Source organism: Halichoeres trimaculatus, unplaced genomic scaffold, assembly GCF_033239565.1.
Source record: "Halichoeres trimaculatus isolate MK-OKI-2021-1 unplaced genomic scaffold, fHalTri1.1 fHalTri1_scaffold_10, whole genome shotgun sequence".
Classification (NCBI taxonomy): domain Eukaryota; kingdom Metazoa; phylum Chordata; class Actinopteri; order Labriformes; family Labridae; genus Halichoeres; species Halichoeres trimaculatus.
In genome coordinates, this window is record NW_027437187.1 from 20,094,455 (window position 1) to 20,119,501 (window position 25,047).

A 25,047-nucleotide genomic window follows, 5' to 3' on the forward strand; every position below is an offset into this window, starting at 1 on the left:
TCTGAGTTTATTGCGCAAGAGTTACCAGGCAAGCAAGCAAACAGATTTATGGCATTATAAAGTAGGTCTGCATGCTGCTAGTCAGGAAGCAAGAGCATCTAAATATGTACATTCAAGTTTTAGACATATCATAAACTGACCACAACAAGAGTACCACTAGTTCTGTGACACAGCCTGTCAAAACAACACAAAATCATAGCGCAGGCAAAGAAGCTGTACGTTTTGTACATTTTATACAAAAATACTAAAATCTGATTTAAGAGAAGATTTACAGTTTATTTTCAAAAATGAAAAGAAATGATTGACTTGTCAGTAGCATGACTATTACTTTAAACAAAACATTTTTTTCAGCTGAGATATAAAAGGGTTTTCCCAAATACACACATTAGGGGTTGAATCCAGCAGAGCACACTTGAAAGAATGTATCCCATGTATCAATACATGTATCTTTTGTATATATTTCTCTATTATTATGCCCTTCACCCTTTACACACTCACTTTATGCAGTTTTTATTAAAAAAAGGAGATTGAGATCAAAACTGTAGATAATCCCTGCGTTAAACAGTGATGTCTGATTATAACAACTCTTGCCATATAAAAATCTATTCACACTGTTTTTCTGTCCTGCTTTTACTCAAGTCACACAAACACTAATGGGGAAAATCATTGAATACTTTAAAGAGAAATTTGATCTGAAGTAACGTTATTGATAACCCAGTAACTAGAATGTAAAACAATCAATGGAATAAAATAAAATAAAATCTAAATAAAATAAAAAAATCTATTATTGATTAATCGTGAAAAATGATATCACATGAATTTTTCTGACTGTAGCCTCAAGTTTAAAATTTAGGCTTAAAAATTAACATTTCAGAGGAAGCACGTCAGCTTTTTGAAGCATGAATACATGCCTTGCTTGATGCGGTCTTATATGTGACTGAACAGGTTACAGGATACAGAGTCTAACACTGGCTAAAGTTTGACTGCACATACTATATTTGATGTGTGTCCCTTTTGGCAAGTCTGTTTATTTAATCTCACTTTGAACAGTGGACGGACATATTTTTCATAGCTGCCTCATGCGTCACTTGTCTTGACACGCAAAGGGATGGCCAACATGGACGGATGTTAATACATTGTTGGGATGTTTTGGCTGTTGGTTTACCTTAAAAGTTTTCATTACTCCCAGATAACTTCATTCCCAATCAGTGTCATCAAACACTTAAAACACAAACAAAAATAAGCGAAACATCCTTTTCTCTTTTATCTACTCAGACTGTATGTTTTTGAAAGCGTATGAGCACTTGTCCTTTATTACCTGTGTCCAAACTTGTGGATCTTTTACACAGTATTAAGGCAGACATGAATGACTCATACGTGGACGGCTGGACCCAGGAAGTGCGGTTGCTCAGATAGTGCATCCTGCAGACAAAGCAAAGTTCTGTGTATTTCACTGTCATGTAGTGCCTTCTGTTGCACTAGAGCAGCTCTGTCCAGAACTTGTTGTTGAGGGAGTTGGCTCCTGTTCTGATTCCCTGACACATATGACAGCATCACCGCTCACATTGATGAGACACTGAGCCTGCAGGAGCAAGACAGAAGGATTAAATCACAAGAACACTGGCAGGAGGCTATGACCAGCTGTTTGTGCTTTCATGAATATTAAAATATAAATAAACATATACTATTTAAAGAATGTTAGAAACTTGTTGACATTTCAAACGTGTGTTGTTGATGTGCATGAGTACCTGGTTCTTGTTTGGATTTTCCATAAACACACACTCTTTCATGCTGTAAGACACCACAGCATTGCCACCCAGGGCTGCTACGTGAGCTCGAACCATTGCAAACACTTCTGCAATGAATGAGTGAAGGAAGCCGCTAACACCACCTTCCTGCAGTGAACAAACAAACACAGGCATGTCTACACTCTGCAGAAACACTGATCCTATGTCTTTTTCTTTTGACTTCTCCTTGTAGTCATACCTCTCGCAATGACGTAGTCTCTCTAATAAAAAACATGTTGATGATCCCAAGGTATTTAATGATGCGTGTCCCAGGAAGAAAGGAGAGTGGCGTCATCTTCACTACGGTAACTGAAGTGCCCCCGAATGAGCGCGTGGATCGCAGAGAACGGGAACGTCCATCAGGCAGTGGACTGGAGCGATCCAAAGATGAGACTGCATTTTCATAAAGAGCAGATCCAACAGAAAGAGAAGTGAAAGAGACAAGAGGAGGGAGAGAAAAATGGAGAATGGAGATACCTCAAAAAACTCAAAGAGTGTTGAAAACTCATGTATGCAAGTAAGCAGAACCAAATGTGAATGTGAAATGTGCATGCAACAATACAACACTTGCTGGAGTTTGCACAATAGAAGCAACACAAGTATACACTTGTTTGTGAGTAAATCAGTTGTTTGTTGTACACATGTGACCTGACATGCAATGTTGTGAATGCGTGGAGCTGAGACAATCAGTAGGAAAGCTTGTGTTGCCATGCAGATCATGCAGCGGGAGCAAACAGACAAGACAGTTACACAGTGTCTGCAGACAGACAGACAGACAGACCTGGGCACAGCTGTGTACGTTTACATGTGTGGACACAGTAATTGCAGTACAGTTTATGAAAGACTACTCATCTGTTTGAAATTTTGAAAGAGGTTTGAAAAAGAACGACAGACAGAGACAGCTATGAGCTGAGCTGGGCACATACACGAGCCAGAGTGTGAAAGGTGCTCCATTGTCTGACTGCAAAATTTTTACCTGATGTGGCTTTTACCTCCATCAAACCTGGAACCTTCGGAGCCACACATTAAACTGCAGTTCACTCACAGTGCACAGAACTGGAAATCATATAACATCCTGCAGAAAGCTTTGCCAACCCCCACTCCACTGGGATCTCTACCAAATTCAGGTTTCACCATGTATACTTGATCTGTAGCTCATTTATTGTCCCACAAAAATAAAGTCACTGATGCAGATGCAAGTAAAAATCAAAAGGCTTCTTGTTGTGATCAAAGTGCTTATAGATCAAGGGAAGAACAAGCACGCTGAAAGCAAAATAACCTTTTCTTATTCATTGCTGTCATGGTTTCCACAGCTACAGGCATTTCAAAGCCAAGCTGCTGATTTGCTGATCCTTCTGAGGGGCGGGGCTTCAACTTTCACACTCTAGCAAAATAGCTGGAGCTTGATTTACGATGCTCCGCCCCCCAGCGGCATGCATGGAGGGGTGTTTGAGCGTATGCGAGCATGTGTGTATGTGTGTGGGTGTGTGCTTGTGTTGGACTGCTTGTAAAACTGTGTTATGTATTTGTGGTCACCAGAGTGTGCTAGAGACTGTGTCCTCCTACTTGTCTTAACTGATCCTCGTCTTATGGTGTGAGCTTTCAGCCTAAGCAGCTCTAGCCAGGTGCTGCATCTGTCTGCAAAGGAACCGTAATCAACGGAGGCAGCTGGAGAGAATACACACACACACACGTACGTACACGCACGCACACACACAAACACATGGCCCACACCCAAAACATACACAACGCAACAACGACAACAAGAGAAAAAAAAACAAAGGAACAAAATAAAAAAAACAGGACACAATATAACAGAAAAGAACAAAAGTGGATGAGGTTTGGGAGCAGTGCATGATAACTGTCCGAGACTAAAGGATGAAAGTCAAAACAGGGCAAGTGTAGTAGTTTTGGTAGCAGGAAGATGGGGCAGGGGATATGGTTGAGAAGACGCAGGCTTACCTCGAGATGAAACATTTGAACTCTCTGGGACACCTGTCACACACATACACACAAAAAAAAACACAACAAAGTCCATCTTTGTTCTTGGAAGGGAGTGAAAAAACTTGATAGCACAGTCTGTGTTGCTTTCCCCAGTTTACAAGGTTTCATACATCAAAAAGTACTTTTCTATTTTTGGAAGTTGCTAGGGTGTTCTTGTTACTGTTCCTGCTGAGGAAAGTGAGCTAATCTGCATTAGAAGCATGGTATCTCATCTAGACAACATTACACAGTCCTGTGGGGGCTATGATACACCACTGTTGTTTATTTACCTTCTGCATGAACCACAACCAGCTGATTGTTGCAGAGTTTTGCAGCTGGAGTGAATAAAGAGACTGTACCTAAAGCGTTAGTCGAGGAGAGGGGGGCAATGCCTGTTAGTGAGAGGGGGCGGAGGAGGAGGAGGAGGAGGTCAGGGAGAAACAAAATTGTAAGTTCTGAGGTTACCCGAGATTTTGGATGGTGGCTGAGTGTTGGCGTTGGAAGAGTCCGCGCTCAGCTCCAAGGGAAACTGCAGCTGCTCTTCAGTCTCCCCTGATCCTGAAGATTGCACAGAGACAAAGAAGGACTTAAGCCGGATTCAAAACGCAGAAACACAACTGAAGAGATTAAACTGATGTGTGTTACTGGGAAGGATAGTTATAGATATTACAAGTGTGCAAGGAAAACGTTTAAATTCAGGTACCAAAACTTGATTAAAAAGTGATTCCCTACATATTAGTAAGATTGAAACTGAAGTCACAAAGCTAGAAGATGAGCACACCATCTGTAAAATGTATGAACATAAGGTATTAATAAGAGTTTTTAAAGTTAAAAGTAAAAAAAAAATCCAAAATGTTATCGGAACCATAAACACTTCTCAAAGACCTTTGGTGATGGGCTTCTCTGCTTGCTTCTCCTGAGACTGGTCTTTGTCATATGTCATGGCAACTGCTGTCACAGTGACCTGGGAGGAGGACAAATATTTTTGGAAGCAGGTTGAAGGAAAAATTTCAGATTTTACAAGTGACCTTTCTTTTGATACAATAAAAAAAACTCAAGTAAAGCCTTCTTCTCACCTGTATAAGCTCTTCCTCTGGCACTGCTACAGTAAAATTAAGATGACAAAGGCAGCAGGGGATCATCGAGCGCAACTTGAAGTAGAAACTCTAAAACAAAACACAACGATGGGACTTTTAGCAGGTATTTATGAAGCACACACAGCATGAGCAATCATATGCTGTAAACACTGAAAATTGGAGATGAGAAAAGAAAAGCCAGGCACTACATGTGTTGGGATTTTAACTAATATTTCAGTCCGTCTTACCTTCAGCAGATTCTCACAAAGGTCAGTGAAGATCTTGTTCAGGCCTTGGTTTGTTAGATTTGCATGACTCAACCTAAAGACCCTCACTGATGTAAACATCTGGAAGACGGTTAAAGGAACACATTACACATACAATATATATAATTATCCACAGCAGCACAATGCACATGCTTTATAGCTCCCTGAAATACTAATTCAATTCTAAAGTTTGGCGAGTACAACAGAAGATCTTCAATAAAAGAAGTAACTATGTCATGAAGAACAACCTGAACTCCTGAAGTCCAGTTGTTAATCCCAGGCATGACCTCAGTGTTGCAGCTGTAGAAACCTGGAAATAAAAACAGAGATAAAACTCTAATCAGGACACTTCTGAATGAGCACGTACAGTAAAAACTGAAATCTTTGCAACCTAAAAAATTCATCAAAATGTCTCATTTCAAGAAATCAAAAGACAAAGAAAATGCCTGATTTGCTTGATAAGACAAAAAAAATCTGCCTTTGAAGTATTTTTTTTTCTTAGGTTTCTTGAAATAGGAATAATGTGTTCATAATCTTAATGTGTTAATTAGGATTAATCAATTACAAAAACATACTGTTAAAAAAATGGACGCATCTTGACACAGTTTACTATTGAACTCCAGTTGATCCCTGAATATTTGTCAGTGCACAAAGTGACAGTGCGGTTTAGTTCTGAGGGGCTGAACAGGGTATATGACTTCACTGTTAGTTTTCAGACTGATCCACCGAGAGCTGTCAGCTGCTTCATAAACACACACAGTGTTGGGAAGGGTGTGTTTGATTTATTCACACAGTTTACCCTGTTTGTGAAATAGCTTTTGAGGATGAGCATCATTTTTCATCAGTATACCACATTAATTTCATTAACTGTGCTGTAATACAATAAATACGATATAAATCATATATCGAGTACTTACTATAAAGATAGTGATGCCAGTTATGTCATGAAAAAATATTTTGTGAAGTTGTGGGAAAAAAAAAACTTATGTGAATCTTTTCTGTAAAGTTGTAAACAACAGCCTTTCTGTGTGCTGTTAAACCCTTAGTGAAAGATTGTTTACGCATAAAAAATTTGAAATATGATTGATTTGGATAGATTACAGAAACTGTAATTAATTATATCAGTTTTAAGAATCAGGTCCCACCACAAGTGTTAATACAAGGAACTAAACAAGTAAACTTTTCTTACACCAGAGGAAGAACTTTTCATTTATTAAAAGCAGATCATGCCTGTCCTTAGTCATTGAACATCTTGCAATAAGACTTTTTTTCTGAACGTGGCTCATAGTGGGTCTAATAATATATTTATTATGAGAAACAAGACATGACACTAGTAGTGTAGCTGTAGAGGATACCTGTAGGAGGGGAGGCATCAATGAGGAGAGAGTGGATGTCCTCAACAGCGTCAGTGTCATCAATCTGCAGAAATAAAAGCTAATGCTTACTCTTGTCCCTGAAAAACTTCATATGACTTTTTGAAGCTTTGTTAATAATATACCTCAAGAACAAAAGCATCCTTCTTGCCGTGGGAGAGGTCCAGTTCTGATAGTTCATCTGAGCTTTCAGAGTGGGAACGGAAAAGTCTGGATCTTTGCCTCGGCTCAGGAATCGGAGAACCAACCAGTTCCTCTGTTGGCTCCTGCAGAGGTGAAGACACAAGCCCTGATCAGATGAGATGTCAAAGTGAACACCAGAACACCGTAGCAGCAGCCCACATCTGCATCTCAAGTCTGTCCTCTTGTAGAAAGACTGTGTTAATAAAAAACACACACCACATGCACACTCACTCAAGTAACCAATCAGCTGCACCATTTCACACACATGGCTGGTGTTAATTAGAATATGAATCTGGAAAATTAAAGAATGGTGCAAACACGCACATACGCACAAACATACACTGGTGAGGGTGTGAATGGGCTGGGTAGATGATCACAGTACGTTTACAACAACACAGATCCAGTCTACAGTGAGTTGCCCTCAGGTTGTGACTCTGGAGTGGGTTACACATCATCCCTTCTTCCCAGTTAAGAGCTGTTACACAGTTGTAGTAAAAGTTGTGTAGTATTGCGATTAATAGTGAAGTATTTGTCATGCTTTGCTGTGTCTCACAGCTAAAAGTTGCCGTGTTCAGTACCATGTTTATGCCGCAGAACACCTCAGGGTCCAGGGCAAATAACTTCTTTAATGACCAGAGAGAGACAAAAGGGGTAAGTTTATCAAGATCCACAAATACAGACTATATTAACTGGATTAAATATGACAGTGCACATGATTTTAACACTCGAATAGACACACGTAAACCCAATATTGCTGTGTCAAATGTGTTTGCGTAAAAGAATTGTGTGTGGGTGGCAAAAATATTTTCCCGCATGTGAAACTGAAATTCTAAAAATCTTTTCTGTGTGAATGCAGCTTCTAAATGTGCACAACTACAGTGTGAAATACAGATAATGAAATGACTATCAAACTTTTTCACATGGTCAAATTCATGACACACTGTCCTCTGTTGAAATGAAAATGAAACACTGCAACAGCCTGATGTGTAGTTATGGTTGTGTTACTGTTCATGCAGCGTGTGCTGTGCCTCTCACCGGCGGGTTTATTTGATAGAGCTCTTTGTTCTTGGCTATGGTGTCATTGATCCGTCTTTGGATGGTAGAAATGTGGTGCTCGTTGCTCAGGTCACCAGGAGTCTTCCCTGCGATCTGGATGCCTCCTGGTGCCGGCAGGGCGGTCAGGTACACACCTGTAGCAGACTAAACATGCACACAGACATTTCAATGACAAGGTTGCAAGAAAGACTTGTACTGCTAATTAAGCACTTTTATCTCTGTCAACCTACAGCCAGACCCAGGAGCATGTTTTCTCCGACACTGATCTGTATCTGTAAGCCAAAGAGAGCGTTCATGCTTCGCAGCTTCAGTTTGTTCATCAGTTGCGTGTGCAGTTCGTATTCCATGAAAGGAAGCAGGTTGGAGATGGCCGTTGCATTCACTTCCCCCTGGGCCTTCTTCTTAAGTCGACACAATCTATAAGACAAAATACAGGTATTGACTCAATTCATGTTAAGTCACATTTTTGATACTCAAAGTTTTTTCATAACAGAATTTTATAAACCACATTTTTGTTGTCCGAAATTTTTCCAATGCTAATTTACCCTTTTAATGCCAAGACACAAGCCTTGCAAAATTGGTGCACAAATGTCATTTCTTAGACCTCCCCACAACATATGTTATTATTTTATCATTTTTATTACATTTATTCATAATTTTTCATATTTTTTTATTTAAACCTCAAACTACCTAAGTCTACAACCCAAAGTCAAATCAACACTCCAAAAGATTCCCGAAGTATAAAACCTTTAAACTTTTAAAGCATAAAACCTTTCATTTTAGCAATATGGAAACTTTAATTTCTTGCTGCATCTGTTTAATTAGAACAATTTGAATGGATTGCGGTGGTGGCGATATAATTGATTTATTGATCAAACTGATTCGAAACATCAAGTCTCATGGCTTCACTTTATGGTACCTACACTAATATGGAGAAACAAACACGCCAAACAAAAAGTGTAGAGCAATAGAAATCGGTAATCTACGATTATTTAAAAGAGGCTCTAGCAGCAGTCAGACTGACACCATGTGTGTGTGTAATTTAAGAAAACTGAATTAGAGGAGTGTCTAGAGCTAATGCATAAATTCAGACAAATAACAACACTTATTTTTTAAGCTTCATCATAGAACTTTAGGTGAATCCAGAAGCAACATAATTGCAGGATCCTTGACTGCTGCGATTCTCTCTGCTTAAGTAAAGATGCCCTTAAGATACGATAAAATAAGATAATCCCTTACTTGTCCAACAATAAGGAAATTAACAGAGTTACTGCAGCAAACAAGAAAAAGTACAGAGCAAATTTCGACTTTGAATATTTAAATAGAAAAAATATAAGTGCCAAAGAAAAATCAGTAATTTTGAAACTGTGTAAAAAACATTTTTACATTTTTTTTTTTTAATTTTCAAGTACTTCTTAATGAATTTGAGTGAGGTGGTGTAACATAACATAAAGTTGAAGCCTCCTGTGCTACCCTGCACTGTGAAACTCTTTGGCTGAAAGCAAAATGGTATGAAAGGTGACAAAAAATTCTGAGCAAGGCATTTATTGTAAAATATTTACTGGAATATGTTGCAGAAAATACAGTAAATTTCTCATTTCCAGTTCTCATACCGCACTCAAAACTGTGTTGCACCCCCTTGTGGTTAGAGTAATTGCATGCATGTACCCAAGATGAAAAATGGCAAGCAATACTTTAGAACCATTCTCAACAACAGCTGAGGTGATTTACCTGGCCTGGATAAGACAGCCCTTCCCTGTAACAGATGCCTCTGATGGTAAGTCGATTGTTGTGAACAGAACATCAGGAACCTTTAGAGCAAACAGAACACAATTAATACCGGCTTTGTTTCGCAAGCCTCTGAATTAGACAAACAGACACATGAAAACATATATTTCAGACCTTTTGTCGTCTGCAGTGATAACAGTAGGTGAGCTGAGCAGGAAAGGGCATGTTGAGCTCATCATATGGGATGTGACAGAAGCCACAGCTTGGGGGAGACGGCTCATCAAACCTGGCAAACAACACACACCATCCAGTATCAGCCTAATCCAAACCAGCACAGATATACACCGTACACATCCGAGAAATTTCCATCAGTTTGCTCAGTCGGTGAATCATGACAACCTGTGGTCTGCAATCCCGATGTCCAGGCAGCCTTCACGCATGTACCGAGGGTTGAGGATGGCTGCTGTACCTGAAGCTGACAGGATACACACCTCCTCGCTGTGTTCAGGGGAGATGGATGGATCAAAAGAAAACAAACAAAATGATATGAGAGGATGCTGAACCATGTGTTAAAAAGGAAGCCTGTTTTATGTCGGCTGATCCAACAATAGGCAAAGCAAGAGTAAAAAATGATGACATCTTTTTTTTTTTGTTGTTGTACACACCAGATGCTTGTGCTCTCACTGTACCCCACAACAGCATGGCACCCAAGAGCTTTGGCATGAGATTTAATCTCTTGGCGAATTTCCTCCCACCAGGCATCGCGAGTCTCCGGCTCATCTGCAAAACACAAAATTCTAAAATCAGACAGCTTTCACACAACAATGATTAGCTAAACAATCTATCAAAGCAATACAAACAGTGAATTACCAAAATCTGCTAACATATTAGCAGGACATGTGACAAGTCTGTATCTGAGCTGGTATCTATTCTTACTGATTTTATTTATCAGATTAATAAAAGACAGCAAAACAAGTACAGTTTATGTGTCTGGAAGAGTTGAATAATGAATCAAAGCAAGCAAAAAAACAACAATCTGTGAACAAAGTGATGTGGTGAATGATGTCCATGGAAGTTAGAGGATGATGATGAAGGCATTGTCAATGGTCAAAAAAAGGGTTTCACTCTACTTTTGATTTCCTTTGAGTTAGTCAAACCAACAGAAAGGACATAGGTGACACTTAGAGAATGTGGGTACCTGCTGTGTTTTTTTACCTCTGTGGTTTGACTAGAGGAATAAAATCTGGCCAGCTAACGAACTGTCTAAAGATGGTTTAGAAGTTTTAAATATAAAAGCATTGAGCCTTCATCATACCAAGGCTGGACCATGGGTGTGTGTTTCATTTATCTCATGAGGACAGCTCAAATATCTCTGTTTCATCAATATTTTTTCTGAAGGACCCGATTGTTACCACTGCTGAGCTTACTGATTTCATAGTTACTGAAGGTTGAACATTTTGAACCGAGTATGTATATTAGAGTATTGAGCTGCTCCCCATGGCTCCCTGATAGGGCTACATGCTAACAGAGCTTCTAAAAGAAAGAAACAACTTAAATGTGAAAGGTGAAAAAAGGGAAGGAATGAATGAGGAGAACTCAAAAGAAGAATATTTGAGTGGATGAAGAAAAACGATTGATGTTCAGGCATCAGGGCCCACAAAGTGGGTTCCTTTAAACCAGAAGCGGCATGTCACACAGGCACAGGCTCACCAACGTGCACGCTCATGACCATGTGCTCATGGGCAGAGAAGGGCCATATTCATTCACTAGAGTCCATCAAATCTCGTCCACTTTGAACCCGGAGAACAATGAATGCAACCATTCGTCCTCCTTTCCCCAAACTCACACCTTTCCTTCCATCCCCATCATACATCTCAATCGATGTGTTAAATTTCCCTCGACTCAGCCCATCCAATCAACCTACTTTTCATCCATCCATCCATCCCTCCTTCCTTTCTTCTCTCTCAGTATGAATACGGCCCAGTGAGTCAGGGATGCACATGCCCGATAAGTGGCTCTTTGTCACAGAGTAAACCTCCTAAACCTCCTCTGGTCTAGACAGGTTTGACCTTGGTACTGATTCAGGAAGCATTAAAACAGCGCAGGGACAACATTAGGGAAGAGCTGCTTCTCTTCTGTGCGGCAGAATGAGCTGGGAGGGGAGGGGGCAGCAAAGGGAGCCAGGCCAGGCTGGATGGGTTGGGGTGGAGACGCAGCGCATGCTCAGCTCAGCACACACTCACAAGAATTAGAGAGGATAGGGTGGCAGCTCACTGAATTCATACATTTTTAGGGATATTCTATCTTTTTCTGCTGTTTTTTTTTCGGATATTTACGTTAGCTCGTCTATGTCTACTTAATGCCAGGGTTGGGAGTTTCACTGAGCTGCCACCTCTCCTTTGGGTGAGAGCAGAAAAAGGGGGAAATACCTGCAGTGACACTATTCCAGTCTAGCAGTTTGTATGAGCGCGTGTTACCCAAGGCTGGGCCAGAACACACCGTTAGTACAGAAAAGAGAGAAAAAGAAAAGCAGAGACAGTCTAACAAACAAGCACAGCACAACAGCAGCACTCCACATTTACTACGCAAAGACAGGCTGCACTTCACAGGTACTATGAAAAGACAAACTATAATCAGGCCTTCCAGACAATCTACAAAAAGAGGACAGATGAGGTAAAGAGGAGAGTAGAGATGAATTAAAGCTACAGACTTTGCTAAAATCTTAAAAAGACTGAAGGAGAATTGAGGAGTTGTAGTAAAAAGACAAGCATGCAGAAGCAGCCTAATTGTTGTTTTATCAGTAACGTTCAGAAGATGCGCTGTGGAGCTTTGTGCAGACAAACTGTTAGGGTTATAATCAGTTGCTCTCATTTGTATGAATCTTAAAATTTTTCACTTTGCTTTGTCAGGTTTTTACTTTTCGTTCCATCCTGCATCCACCACCTGCTTAAAATGAAAAATATCAACAAATTTAAACTTACTGAGAAAAACTCCACATGGCACCTTTAATGGTTCTTCAGGCAACAATGGACAGGGCTCTTTACAGAATGATCCAGATGTCAACCTTCAATTTAATAGACTGAAAAAAACTATGCTGTCCCCTCTAGATAGACAGGAAAACTGCTGAATAGTCATTTGGAGTTTGAAAAGTACCCATAAAGTCCTTTATGGGTTGCTAGTTTTCTCTCTGAAAAGAAACCAGCCTATCCTAACCCAACCAACATCCATCAGTGAACCCCCATCCCTAAATACCCTGACATCGGACTTGGAGTGGATCAAAGTAGGTGAGGGAGAAACATTACTGAGGCTACAAACTAGACTCACATAGCCTAATATCTCTTACATGCAGATACAGGCCTGTTGTGCATGTCTGCATTAAAGCTGTAAGCTTGCAAACCAGACAAAAGTCACAATTTAGATCCAATATAGAATAATGTTCTCACTAATGCTTGGATGGACAACTTCTACTTAGTCAGTCCTTAAGGCTGAGCAAACGTTCACACACAGCATTTAGAAAAAAAAAAGCTGCTTCTTGCTGTGGCTGTCACTAGCACAGATGCATAAAAGTGTAGTCATAAGGATTGTGATGCAGGAATTAAAGCCTATTTGCAAACTCAGGGAGAGCGCGTTTAGACAACACCACAGTAATGCACCACAGCGCCACCTCCAGCGAACAACAACACACAACAAAAGCAGCAGGCAACAGACTGGAGCCATGCACCACTATTACAGCCTCACCTCGAGGGGACAGCACCACAGCACACAGCACACAACAACACAGTGACCAGAGCATATGAAAAAACACACACAGACATACACGCGCGCACACGTACCCACACACACACATACAGGTATCACATGAACTGTACAGACCTCACAAAACACAAAGCCTTTCAATCAAACCAGAGGTGAAAGTTGCCCCTATTCATGAAGCTTTTTAGCACTGCCCTAACTTAACTTCATCAAAGTGTTACAAAGCTGCAGGCTACAGTGTGGCCAGGAACAGCTTTCACCTACTCAAGGACTCTTACTGAAGTATTTGAACATATTTTCTATGAAACAAAAATCACACAGATCAGGACTAGGACTGCACACATCAGAAATGTTCAATCAACACAAGAGAATAATGGGCAGCATTAGCTAACAGCCACTTGCAACGAGACCGAGCACTGACACAACACTGTCCATCAGTGGAGGAAGTCGCTCACATCATTTAACAGGACACTTCATTAGGAAGGGGAGGGTTTGTGCACACTGAACTCACCAGGGTTGTGTATCCGATCCAGCAGTTTGACAGAGCGAGCACTGACCACTCCGCCAACATGAACGAGAAAACCAGGTGGAAAAGACGTCAAGGTAAAGAAGGGGAACTCCTGCGGGAAAAAAAACAGCTCAGTCACTTAGAGAGTCAGAATGTTTGTACGGAGGCCCTGAGGTGCCAGGTCAAGGAAAAAAAACAGATTTGTAATTTGTGACCATGGATTACAAACCCAATGCATCTGTAACCTGTGTGCACAGATTTGCAAACTGTGCTCACCACATAAAAAATTTCATGGGTTGGCCAATTTGTAAATCTGTACACCGGGATTACAAATCCATAAAAGCACAACTGTGCCCATATGGTTATTATTTTCTCTATGTTTGAGCTGCAAGGCTACTTTTATCGATGTTTAAAAAATGTCAAATGTTTCATTCAGGCTCAGGAGACAGAGCGTTCCAAAGTGATCATTTTCAGACAAATCTTCAACACAACGCCAGAAAAGAAGATAGTTATACTGGAATTAAGTTGTCAGTCTGGACATCTGTAAAAAAAACAATTTGATTTAATTTACTTGTTTACTTAGCCTCAACTTTTGTGCACTGTACCTTTAAGTGTGTTCTAACTGTGTTAAGAAAAGCCAACATGCAGCAAAGATTGATTTTGATGGTGCCCTTACCCTCCACCGACAATTCAAGATTTACAGCATATTCATCGGTACAAACTACAGCATTTTAAATAGATCTGGAAGTGATTGAGAAAATGCTTTTGAAATAAAGCTCAGGTTTGTTGGTGATTGACTCAATCCTTTCAAGTCTATATAAATGCATCACTTTGAGAGCCACAGATAAGTGTAAAGAACACACAGGTTAACACACATCTCACTATAGATCAGGACTCAGTTTTACATGCTCTTCAGTGGATTTTAAGGACAGCTTGCCCTTCGTCCCCAGTGAAACAATGTGATGCAAATCCATGCACTCCCTGACATGAGGAAACTGGAAAAACCTGAACTGCCCGCAAGCATCTTTGTTTTCATTTGGGTTGTGTGATGACCACCTTTATGCAGAAAACCTGAGGGGGTTGGGATTTCTAACCATGCAGGCTTATGTGATGAGAAAAAACTACTGGTTTCCTTCTTGTCCAGCACGCCAAGGAAGGAAGTTAGTCACTAATTTGAGTGACAGCTCCTCACAACGGAAGCAAAGAGGCAAGAATGATGAAATGAGGTGAGCGTGCTCATTCCCCGTTATCAACACGTTGCCAAAGCAGACTTATGACAAGCAGTCAGAAAGGAGGGAGGTGATTGACACGAGCGTCCAAAAGGCAAACACACAGTCGCATGCCCCTTCACACCTGAAGGAAACACAACTCCCAGCCTCCAGCCCTCCACCTTATGTGTCTGTGAGTCAATCAAGAGAGTGGTGGGTGTAAAACAAACACAGAAAAGGGTCCCAAGGACCTAGTGCCATGTTGCTCAACCCAGCCAACCACTCTGAGATCTACAAACAGAAGAGGGGAGGGGAGGGGTTGGGAGTTGATTCAGATTTGGTGGTGGCCATCAGCTGGTCAGTGTTAGGGGAAATATGGAGAAATAGAGAGACACTGGTGGGACGTACCCCGGTGTTTAACAATAATGCAGAGGAGGACGCTCCCTGAGTGGCACAAGTAGTCAGAGGACAAAGAAAGGGAACATTACTTGCTCTTACATAAGCCAATTCCCCAATAAACTCCTCCCTAGGGTTAATTAGTGAACTATCACAAAAAAGAACTAGCTGTGTGAAAAGTAGTGACAGTGAGTTATTGTCCAACTCTATGTACAGACTACTGACGTAAACTGCAGGGCAAAGAAAATGCTGTTAATTATGTAAAGTCTGATACTTTAACTTGTGGTTTGAAAAATTTTAGACTTTAATTTATTCCGTGGTATAATCTTACTGATGCTGGTGGTAAAATTTTATGATGTTTGTGTGACAGTTGGGTGCCATCCTACCCTTTGCTCAAGGGCTGTCTGCGTCTGTTGTCTGAGCAGGGTCTTTAGAGGCCCTGCATCCTTTCCACCGCTGCCTCCGCTGCCCATTCCTGAACAAAGAGGAGAGTCTGGCTTCAGTATTGCCATTTTTCGCAAACAGATCAATGGAGTAGATAGACAAAACAGCTTTTGTTACAGTACATTGTAATTATCATGATGAACCAAGTACTAGCAACTGCTAGAGCCTAGTCTACTCTTATTGTTTCCATTCATGTTTAAAAACTAAACCTCAGGTAATGATTAGGTAATCCTGGCATGTTAAAACCACATGCTAAGGTAACAGAATCCTGAGTAATGTTTCTTTTTTATAACAAACTCTGTGTATTCACTCCATGCATGTTAAGTTATAGCACCAAAGAACACCGGTCGGGTCGATCCAGGTGTAGAAAGTGGTGCTGTTCACTCCATATCTCAAAAGTGGCACCAACACCACTTTGTTTCAAGGTTTTGTTACTTGATGACACACAGCAGTCCTACTATACCAGAGGCTGCCAGCAGTAGGTCCTCTGTGAAGGACACGCTCTTTCTCAGCAAGGCTGAGTCTGAGTGGATGGTGGAGGGAGGGGGCGGGGTGGTGGCTCTAGTGGCGGCACCTTTACCACAGCCCACTGAGCCAGAACCGGGAAGGGGCAAAGTATCTGTGCCTGTGGAGAGGGTGGGGGAGCTAGGGCAGAGATAGATCCCAGGCCTGCGTCTCACTGGCAGAGGGACCGCTATCCAGCAAAGAAAAGCAGAAGGAGGGTGCAAAAAGAAAATCAGATGAAGTGAGAATAGAAAGAGAGGTGAGAAGCAGAAAAATGAGACTGGGGTTAAAAAGGTGACAGGAAGACAGAGGGCATGAGGAAAGAGGAAAAAGTGTGATAATGATGACGGACCGCCATTATGCTTAGTTACGTTGAATTTAGCATGACATTACATACATGCTTTTATCCTGAACTCATTTGATCAGCTGGAGTGACAAGTTGTGTATCTATTTGGCCTACATCAAGTCTGCCTGGTGAAAGTGCTGGCAGGTCCAATATACCAACAACTAAATGTGCCTGATTCATTGGGCAGGATAACAACTTATTTCAATTTCAGAACCTAATGGAGTTGGGAGAAAATTTTCACACATCTCCCAACTATGGATATAAAAAAGAAAGAGAAATGACACATAAATGAGGGGAAATAAAAAAAAGAGAAAAAGCAGAACAGAGTAAATAAGAGGAATGAAGCTGACTCGGGGTTTTGCTGGTGTCCTCTCGAGGGGTCAAGGAGCACCCCTTGAGCTCTTTAAAGAAAACGATGCTGAATCTGCATTAAAATGTGTCCTTAAGTTGTTCTTAGTCTGTAACTTCACTTACCTTTACCTCAATGATTAACCAAAAGTGCTGCTAATGGAGAGGTGATCTTTGATCTGCCACAGCCCCTCATGAGACACAGTGCTTCGATTTAAGACAACGAGGGGACAAAACTAATACTGTGATCTGGTCTGTCTTCTCATCATTAGTCAATAATTAATATACAGATGCAAGCATCTTTTTTTATAAGGTGGAAAAAGAAGACCCACCAGGTCACTGAAGACAAGATGGAGGATGGGAATCAGCTAAAATATATTTACAAAAAGGTTAAAGTAAAAGAATGTGACAATAAACCATAGAAAGGATAAATAGTAATAAATAATTCCATAAAACCACCACTTGAGTAGCACCACAATGAAGTGAAGGAGAGGGGAAAGATGGGGGTGGGACAGCGGGACAGGTCACGTGCTCTTACCCGTCTTGGGCGTCAAACTGAGGTCTGTGTCTGATGATGAGGACTGGCGGCTGCATGGCTTGGAGGGAGAGAAAGGGGGAGGAGAGGAGGAGGAGGTGGGGAGGGCTCTGAAAGGGGTTGGCGGCCCGGAGGACGACAGCAGGTCCTCCCCAAATACCGGCCTGCCAGGAGAACATGGCACACACACACACACACACAAACACACGTCAGTCACCACCTCACCCTCTGAGCGTGTGCGTTTGTGTGTGTGCATATATGAGAGTGAGTCAGTGTTGCCATTAGAGTGGGAAATGTTTGTCCTTGTTCCTTCTTTTCATGTTTGTTTTGGGTGAGGTGTGTTTGAGGTGCTACGGATGGCTGGAGAACAAAATAAAAGCAAGCATGGATAGCAAAAAAAACAATCACATCAACACAAGAAAACACAACACAAACACACATAACTAAAGTGAGCAACATGGCAGAACACAGGGATCAGACTCAACAGAGGATGACAAGCTGAAGCATGTGTCCCAGAAGAGTGGGGAAACACTTGAGTGACTTTAGAAGGTTCACAGGCCCTTCCTCTCGGCAAAAGCCACGCTGTAAGCACTTTTTTTTGTACTTTGAGAAGCAAAAAAATGCAGAACGATGCAGCAAGGAGCTTGTCTATCCACCCTCTAATCATCTGAGAAAGACTTGACAGGTGGAGAGTCTTCCTTTGACAAAAGATATTAGGATCTGCCTCCCGCTTTTGTTTTGATGCCTAGGTCTCCATCTTAACTTATCTACTTCTACGTAATCTCTTTCCCCTGTGACTAAAATTCTTCCCTTCCTCTGCGTACCAGTAAAGATGAGAGTGGGAACAGAGACAGAGAAGTTCTGAGACAGTCTCTGGGAGTTGCACGCTGAATGCACGGGGCTGTTGTGGGTGGAGCGGCATCCATGGGCAAGGGGAGACCTGGGCCAATCAGCACGCAGAGAGAGAGGAAGACAAGAGGACCGATTTGGACACAAGCCGCAAGAAACGTCCCAATCCGAATGTAGCCAGGGAAGGAGAAAGAGACGAACACAAGAACCAAGACCACAACATTGCAACAGAGTGAAAAAGGAGACAAAAAGGAAAAAGAAATTTGTTTTTACTCCCTGTTTTTGCCCTTATTTTTCCATACAAAGCCATGTGAAAGCAGCTGGAAGCTCATGCACAGCACCTAGCTAAAGGTCTCAGTCTCACACAGCAGGGATGCAAACACTGTGGAAAGTGAAGATTCAGGAACAAAGCATATGCAGTACAGAGCCTTCAATAAGTATTCACTTTTTTTCTTTTCAACTTTTGCAATGTCATTAATTGGATAGGATCCAAATAAAATGTGTTTTAATCAGCTGTTTTGACATGGAAAAGTCGAAGGGGTAAATAATTATACAAGGCACTGCAGGGATTTAAACTTGATTGATTGATGACATGATACTTAAAATAGAGGACAAAGGAAGACAAATAATTTAAACAGATTCACTGTTGACAGAAATTATCATTATTTCATGATTTTCAGAAAGAATCTGTTATTTGTTTTTGTTGTGTTTTAATTTGTCAAAGGGTGTTTCTGCTCCAGTTACAGGTGTGGCGAATTGTTGTGGGCATTTTTTTGTCTTTTTTTGTTCATGTTTTTCATTTGAAAAAAATTTGAATTTCACATACACAGTGAAATAATGTAAAAATGACTAAAAGTACTAAAATAAGGCAAAAAGGCAGAGAAAGCATCGGTCATACAGTCAACTTTTCATTAAAATAAAAATATAAGGAGACAATTTATAATTAATGGTTCTATAGTCTAGTGTTTCATGAGGTACTTTTACAGTTGGTAGTAAAGAATTTAAAATGATAGTTTTAAGGAAATTGAATAGTTTAAGCTTGGGTATGGAGCTTACTGATTGTACTGGTTTGTTGTCTCCTTGTGAAAAATATGATCCCTCTTATCTCTTTGCTGAACTTTTCCTGAACAAGTACAAACACTGTTCTGACAAAAAAAAAAAAAACCTCCTTCTTTGGTAGCATACATTATACCTCATAAATATATAGTAATATATTCATTTATTTATTTTTAAATTACCAGATAATGACTCCTCATAGAAGCTCTAAGTTAAACATAATCATCATAATGAGGTAATTTATGTTGCATCAACGTCACATCAAGGGGTGACATAAATTCATCAAATTAGAATACTAAGATGATAAAGCCATAAAAATGTTTAGAAAATTAAACCAAAGTGTAGAAATTTTAAACACTGGATGTATAATATCACTAACACAATCACTGAATCTCATGATTATATTTGCAGGGAGGGAGTCAAAGTTTTTTCCAAGACTGTGTTTACATCCCTGATACACACAGTCTTACACACGCCAACAATCAAATTTACTGTATAACTGCAGATAAGAGGCACACATGCTCTCAGCTGTAGTTATGCTGGCTAAGGTCACAAGCTTATCACTCAAAAGCCAGGGTAAGAACAACAAAACAAAGGCATGTATCACGCTGTTAAAGGCCACAGCGGTTAAAAATGTTAGCAGAATGCTAAAAGAAGCTGCACTAGAACATGCATTAACAGAGCAGCAAGCCATGCAGGAGCAGTTTGAAAGAGCAGATAAAGAGGTGGTAGTATGAGGGTGGATGTGTGTGTACTGTACATGTGTGTGTCTCAGGATATGTTGTGTACGGTTATTTTCATAATGCTATCATACACGTGACAACAGACACACAAACTACAAAAGGGGAATCAGAGATACTGAGACACACACAGGGGTAACTGCAAGCAAGACTTACACAAGCACAACATACAGAAGGCTCACGCACTCTCCCTCTCATGCACACACAGATCGTCTTTCCCCATTCTTACAAACTACATAGGCAGTGAAACTTGCACATAACAAAGGCAGGGTCCATGCTGGCGTTGTCATTTTATACTCACTCCTTTCCGTCTTTGGAGGGGGAATTGCAGGCATTGGAAGCAGGGGCTGTGTTAGGGTGTGTATGTATGTTGGTGTTTGGAGCACTTGAACTGAGTTTGTCCAGTGTGCAGGCTGTTCCTATGGCACGGACCACCAGCCCGGATTCTCCTTCCAGGTCAAAACACTGCAGGTAGCCTACCACTGCGTTCCCACCCATTTCCAGTACTTTAAGCCCAATTTTCCTCTGCAGCTCACCTAAATGAGGCATACCAAAGACACATTAACAACAGAGGCTCTTGCTTTATACCAACATCAAAACAGAATCAACATGACTTTTCTCACCAGACATAAGGGAGATGAGCCTCTGACGGGCCTCATTGGAGGCTCGAGGAGTTCTAATACGGTCAATCCACTGGTACTCTGGATCTTCATTTACAACAAGTTCTTCCACAAACCCATGCACCATTGCTGCTCGATAGCATTTTGGAATGCTGGTGGCTAACACAGAACAAAAGGATGGTTATGTTATTAAAATGTATATGAAATTTATAAGAGTTGATGAAAACATTAGGCACCGATACATCTTATTTTCAGCCAAGCTGTTTCATTATGTGAGTGAGCCAAAAGTATCTGTGAAACAAAATAAAGAAAGACATACTGCAGAAAAACTTGACCCCGCAGGAGGATTGTCTAAAGCGGTTTAAGTCATTAAATAGCTCCACTTTGACAAGGACATTGATCTCCCCTCTGATGCCTAGAAAACAGAAGTATCAAAATAAAAAAGGAGTAGCACATCAAGGGAAAAGAACTTTGCAACAATCACAAGTATGTTCTTGTATTCTTGTACCATGGATGGTATCGTAGATTGGAAACCAGCCAGAGATGACAGAGGCAGCCTCACTGCACAGCAGCGGATCAATGTCAATGTAAACTTTCCCTATGGCATCATTAGCACTATAAGTGTCATGGTCCAATACTGTGACCTGCAATGGCTCATCCTGCAAGTCCTCATCATCAACCTACATAGTATGTTAAGAAGAGGGAAATCAGACAACAGTTAAGAGACTGGAGAAGAGCAAGACTTTAAGATATTCTGTAATTAAAGAAATCATAGCCATTTATAAACATTTGACAAAATATATATATATTACAAAAAACTGTCTTTGCCATGTCTGAGGGACACTTAATGACATGTTACCTCAAACTTGAACCATTCTGAGTTCCACTGTGGATTGAGAGACTTTGGGCAGACATCTGTTTTAAAAGTTGTGTTTCCAAACTTAACCTAAGAATAAGACACAGACAGAAGAATTGTGTAGAAATGTTTTATGAAACAAATTAATCATTTCATTTTAAGGAGAAAAAACTTGCACTCTGTGCTCCACTCACCTCTACAAAAGCATCAGTGAGGTCACTGGCTCTGTCCATCACAGGCAAGTGGCGCCCTGCTACAATTTTGGCCTTTAGTTTTCCAGGCATGGTTCAATTGGAGAAAGTTCTGCGAACGATTTTATCATCATTAGTAATAACAAAATCACCACAGGCTTTCAAATGACACCTGCTGTAACCAACGCTGCTGTCACTATTGGCTGACAAGTGGGCCTCTTCATTACACAGGCATATGTTGTTGACAATATGGAGAGCCCTTTTCTCAGCTTATATGCCACCAGTACCTAATAAACTACTTCCCTAAAGAGAATCATGGATTCAACGCTTCTAGCTTATCCTAAAATAGCTATCAACCCGTTACATAATTAGCTATTGAACTAGAGCTCTCACGTAAGACAGCAAGTGACAGTTAGCTAGATTATGTTAGCACATAAGGCTAGCGTGAAAAGCCAGTTAGGGTGACTGCATTGCAGGCGGAATCTCCTTAGCTCTACCTGATCGGCCATGTTTTCACAATCACACCAACACCTTTGTAACGACAACATCGTATTGTAACTTCCATTGAAAACTGTCATGCTTACCACTGCTACAAAATCAAACTGCCAGAGAAGGCTTGAACATTTCTGTTGGCAGCCCACCGCTCATCTGACCCCCGTATCTCTCCCATAACACGAGACGTTAGTTCCCCGTGCACTCAGCAGTATAGTGACGTTCAAGCTACATTAGCTGGAAGTACGACGAGCATGACTCGGCAAAGCTGATAATTTGACGACCGACTTGTTAAACGAGTATTACTCATCTCAATGCTTAGCGTAAGAGGACGACAGCCAACGTTAGCTTGGTTAGTCTACTGCCCGTGATGAATGAGTTTTCAGGGTTAGTGTATGCTGCCTTCTTTTACACCTCGTAAATTTGTAATTTTGGTCTGCCATGCTAAACGAATGCTTATCCGTTGGATAGTGTTATAAAGCAATCTAATGAGTACCAAGAAATAATAAAACACATTTCCTAAATGTTTGTTAATATTCGTTGACATAAAAAAACAGAGACCTATCAAATAAAAACTGGAAGCAAATTTAGGTTAGTCTCGCTTCTGTTTTCGTGAAGATTAATTGTTGAACACAGTATTCCGAGTCTCCATGAAGGCAGCGTTAAGGTTGGACTGAACATGCGCAAATTAAGACTCCTGTCCAAAGTCGCGCTTTGTAATTTACGATGCTTTCAGGTGCTATTATGCCCATTCATACCTTTTCTTGATGGTGTTGCCAAGCTTCTGTTTGATTTAAATATCTTTCTATTCTAATCTATTCATTTCTACCTTTTAATGCCACACTGAAGGCTTATTCGAAAAAAAGGTTATGTATAGCCAACACAATGTAAGTTTTCAAGTGCCGTGTTTCTTCGTGTTTTTACTTTCTAAAAGAATGTTGGCTTAGCTCCAATATGAATATAATGTGTAAAAACAAAAAAAACAAAAAAAAAAACGATCACTGCAGGTTTGCCATGATTTAATCATAGCCCACAATTTGTCAACAATGTTCAATGAGAGGAGTTCTCCTATTTGTTGGCCTGTTTGTATCCATGAAGACAAATGTCTGTGCCATCCCTTGAACATTAAAGAGTGACTCATTACTCATGATTGGGTTGCACATGTATGACTATCCTTCAGTACATGTTTGATATCATTACTTCTTCCAACTTGGGCCTATTCCAAATGTCAAATTTTTTTATTTATTATTTTTTTATCATAACAAGTAACTTTGTCAATCTAATGTTAAAAAACAGGGGATGTGAGCACGAGTATGACAAAAACACTGTTGAGCCATAAATAGAGACAGTGCTGTATGTTGTGTCAGGCAGCTGAGACCGCATAAAACTTGTCTCCATATAAATCACAGCATGCTTTTATTCTGATAGGCTCACAAAACATATCAACACTCTCAGGGAAAGACACAATGTTAGAGAAGAATGACAGCATCAAGGTCAACATTTTCCATTCTTTAAGAAGTGGTATGATTAAATGAATCCAATATTTTTATACAAAATCAAAATATTCAGATATCAAACATACCATAAAACAAGCACATGGAATGTTTGCAAATCCAAAATAATGTGTTTACCAACAGTCAAACAGGAAAGAGACACATAAAAAATGTGTTTCATAAACTTGTCAGTCACAAAAGTGATGACAGAGCAGTCAACCTCAACATGCTTTCCAGGTATCTCACATAAACCTGTAACTGTCCTGTTTGAATTATTAATGTTATGGTTAACAGTGTCACCTCACATCAAAGAAGTGTTGTCAGTGTCAGACGTATGTTGTTTTTTTGTGTTAGCCTGTCTGCAACTCTGAAATGCAAAACAAGGGTATGAAGAACGTGTAATATGTTGCAGGTGGGCCTTTGATGATGTTGTGTGGATATGTTTGTCTACACAGACCAGGTACACATCTTTAAATTATAATGTGTTAACATTAAACTGTGCATTGATCAGTTTTTGGGCTTAATTAAAGTTATCAACCCTTATTCCGTAAGTCTAATTTCTTTTAGACCAAGATGTTTCTTTGCATTGTTTTTAAACATATGTGACACGATAGAATAAAGATTACATTTAGCCACACTGTAAGATTTTGGTGTAAATTCTCATTAGAATCCCATCAGTGACTGCATGGTTCAACAGTACGATGCTGTTATAAACAGTGGGTTCTTGCATAAGGTCAAAAACTCTTCACAGTAGTGAAACAGTAGTTTCCAGTTTCCAGCTGAGGATCTTGGAACATTCATAAAGTTGTACACAATTCAGAAACGTGCACAGACTATGCAGCTTTAGTTTTCTTTCTTTTCAGCACAAGCTAGCCAATAGATATAGGATTTACTTTCTCCTCTTGGTTGTTTCTTCCTTTTTTTCATTCATTTATATATTTATTTATTTAAACAACCGGTTGGTGTTGACATTTTTTTCTCATTTTATGTTTATGTTTTCTTTTTATTTTTAGCATTAAGGATACTTTAAATTCACAGTAAATTACAGAAAAACCTTTCATCATTACACTACTGTAATTTTACAGTCAAAAGTTTTACAATGTAACATAAACGTCCACATTCTTAGGTCAAGGCATGTGAACCTAGTAACCTTGACATGGCCATTTTGTCCCAGGATCTTTGTCTTGTTTTGTTTTTTGGTTAATGTGATAAATTCTGCCATGAGAAAAAAAAAAATAGAGACTAATAAATTCAGT

General features: G+C 40.2%; 1 protein-coding gene across 14 annotated transcripts; it reads right to left on the reverse strand.

Moving 5' to 3' along the window:
* Positions 1-22,709, reverse strand: c2cd5 (C2 calcium dependent domain containing 5). Of its 14 annotated transcripts, none has more exons than XM_074677041.1 (31): positions 22,391-22,709; positions 21,810-21,918; positions 21,619-21,705; positions 21,268-21,439; positions 21,079-21,174; positions 20,763-20,918; positions 20,441-20,675; positions 17,498-17,658; positions 15,704-15,792; positions 15,330-15,365; positions 13,717-13,825; positions 11,882-11,935; positions 10,118-10,232; positions 9,852-9,950; positions 9,627-9,738; positions 9,456-9,535; positions 7,955-8,141; positions 7,704-7,868; positions 7,247-7,291; positions 6,611-6,751; positions 6,468-6,531; positions 5,361-5,422; positions 5,095-5,193; positions 4,847-4,936; positions 4,656-4,734; positions 4,236-4,328; positions 3,750-3,782; positions 3,354-3,425; positions 1,987-2,180; positions 1,749-1,895; positions 1-1,582 (listed from the first exon to the last, which is right to left on the reverse strand). In XM_074677041.1, exons 2-31 carry the CDS (start codon positions 21,897-21,899, stop codon positions 1,457-1,459), a joined length of 3,288 nt encoding a protein of 1,095 aa, XP_074533142.1. In that variant the 5' UTR covers positions 21,900-21,918; positions 22,391-22,709; the 3' UTR covers positions 1-1,456. The 14 variants fall into 14 exon arrangements, with proteins under 14 accessions (XP_074533142.1, XP_074533140.1, XP_074533145.1 ...); XM_074677039.1 differs by having other exon boundaries at positions 3,354-3,455; XM_074677044.1 differs by lacking the exon at positions 17,498-17,658 and adding an exon at positions 18,319-18,434 and having other exon boundaries at positions 3,354-3,455.
* Positions 22,710-25,047: the final 2,338 nt, after the last annotated feature.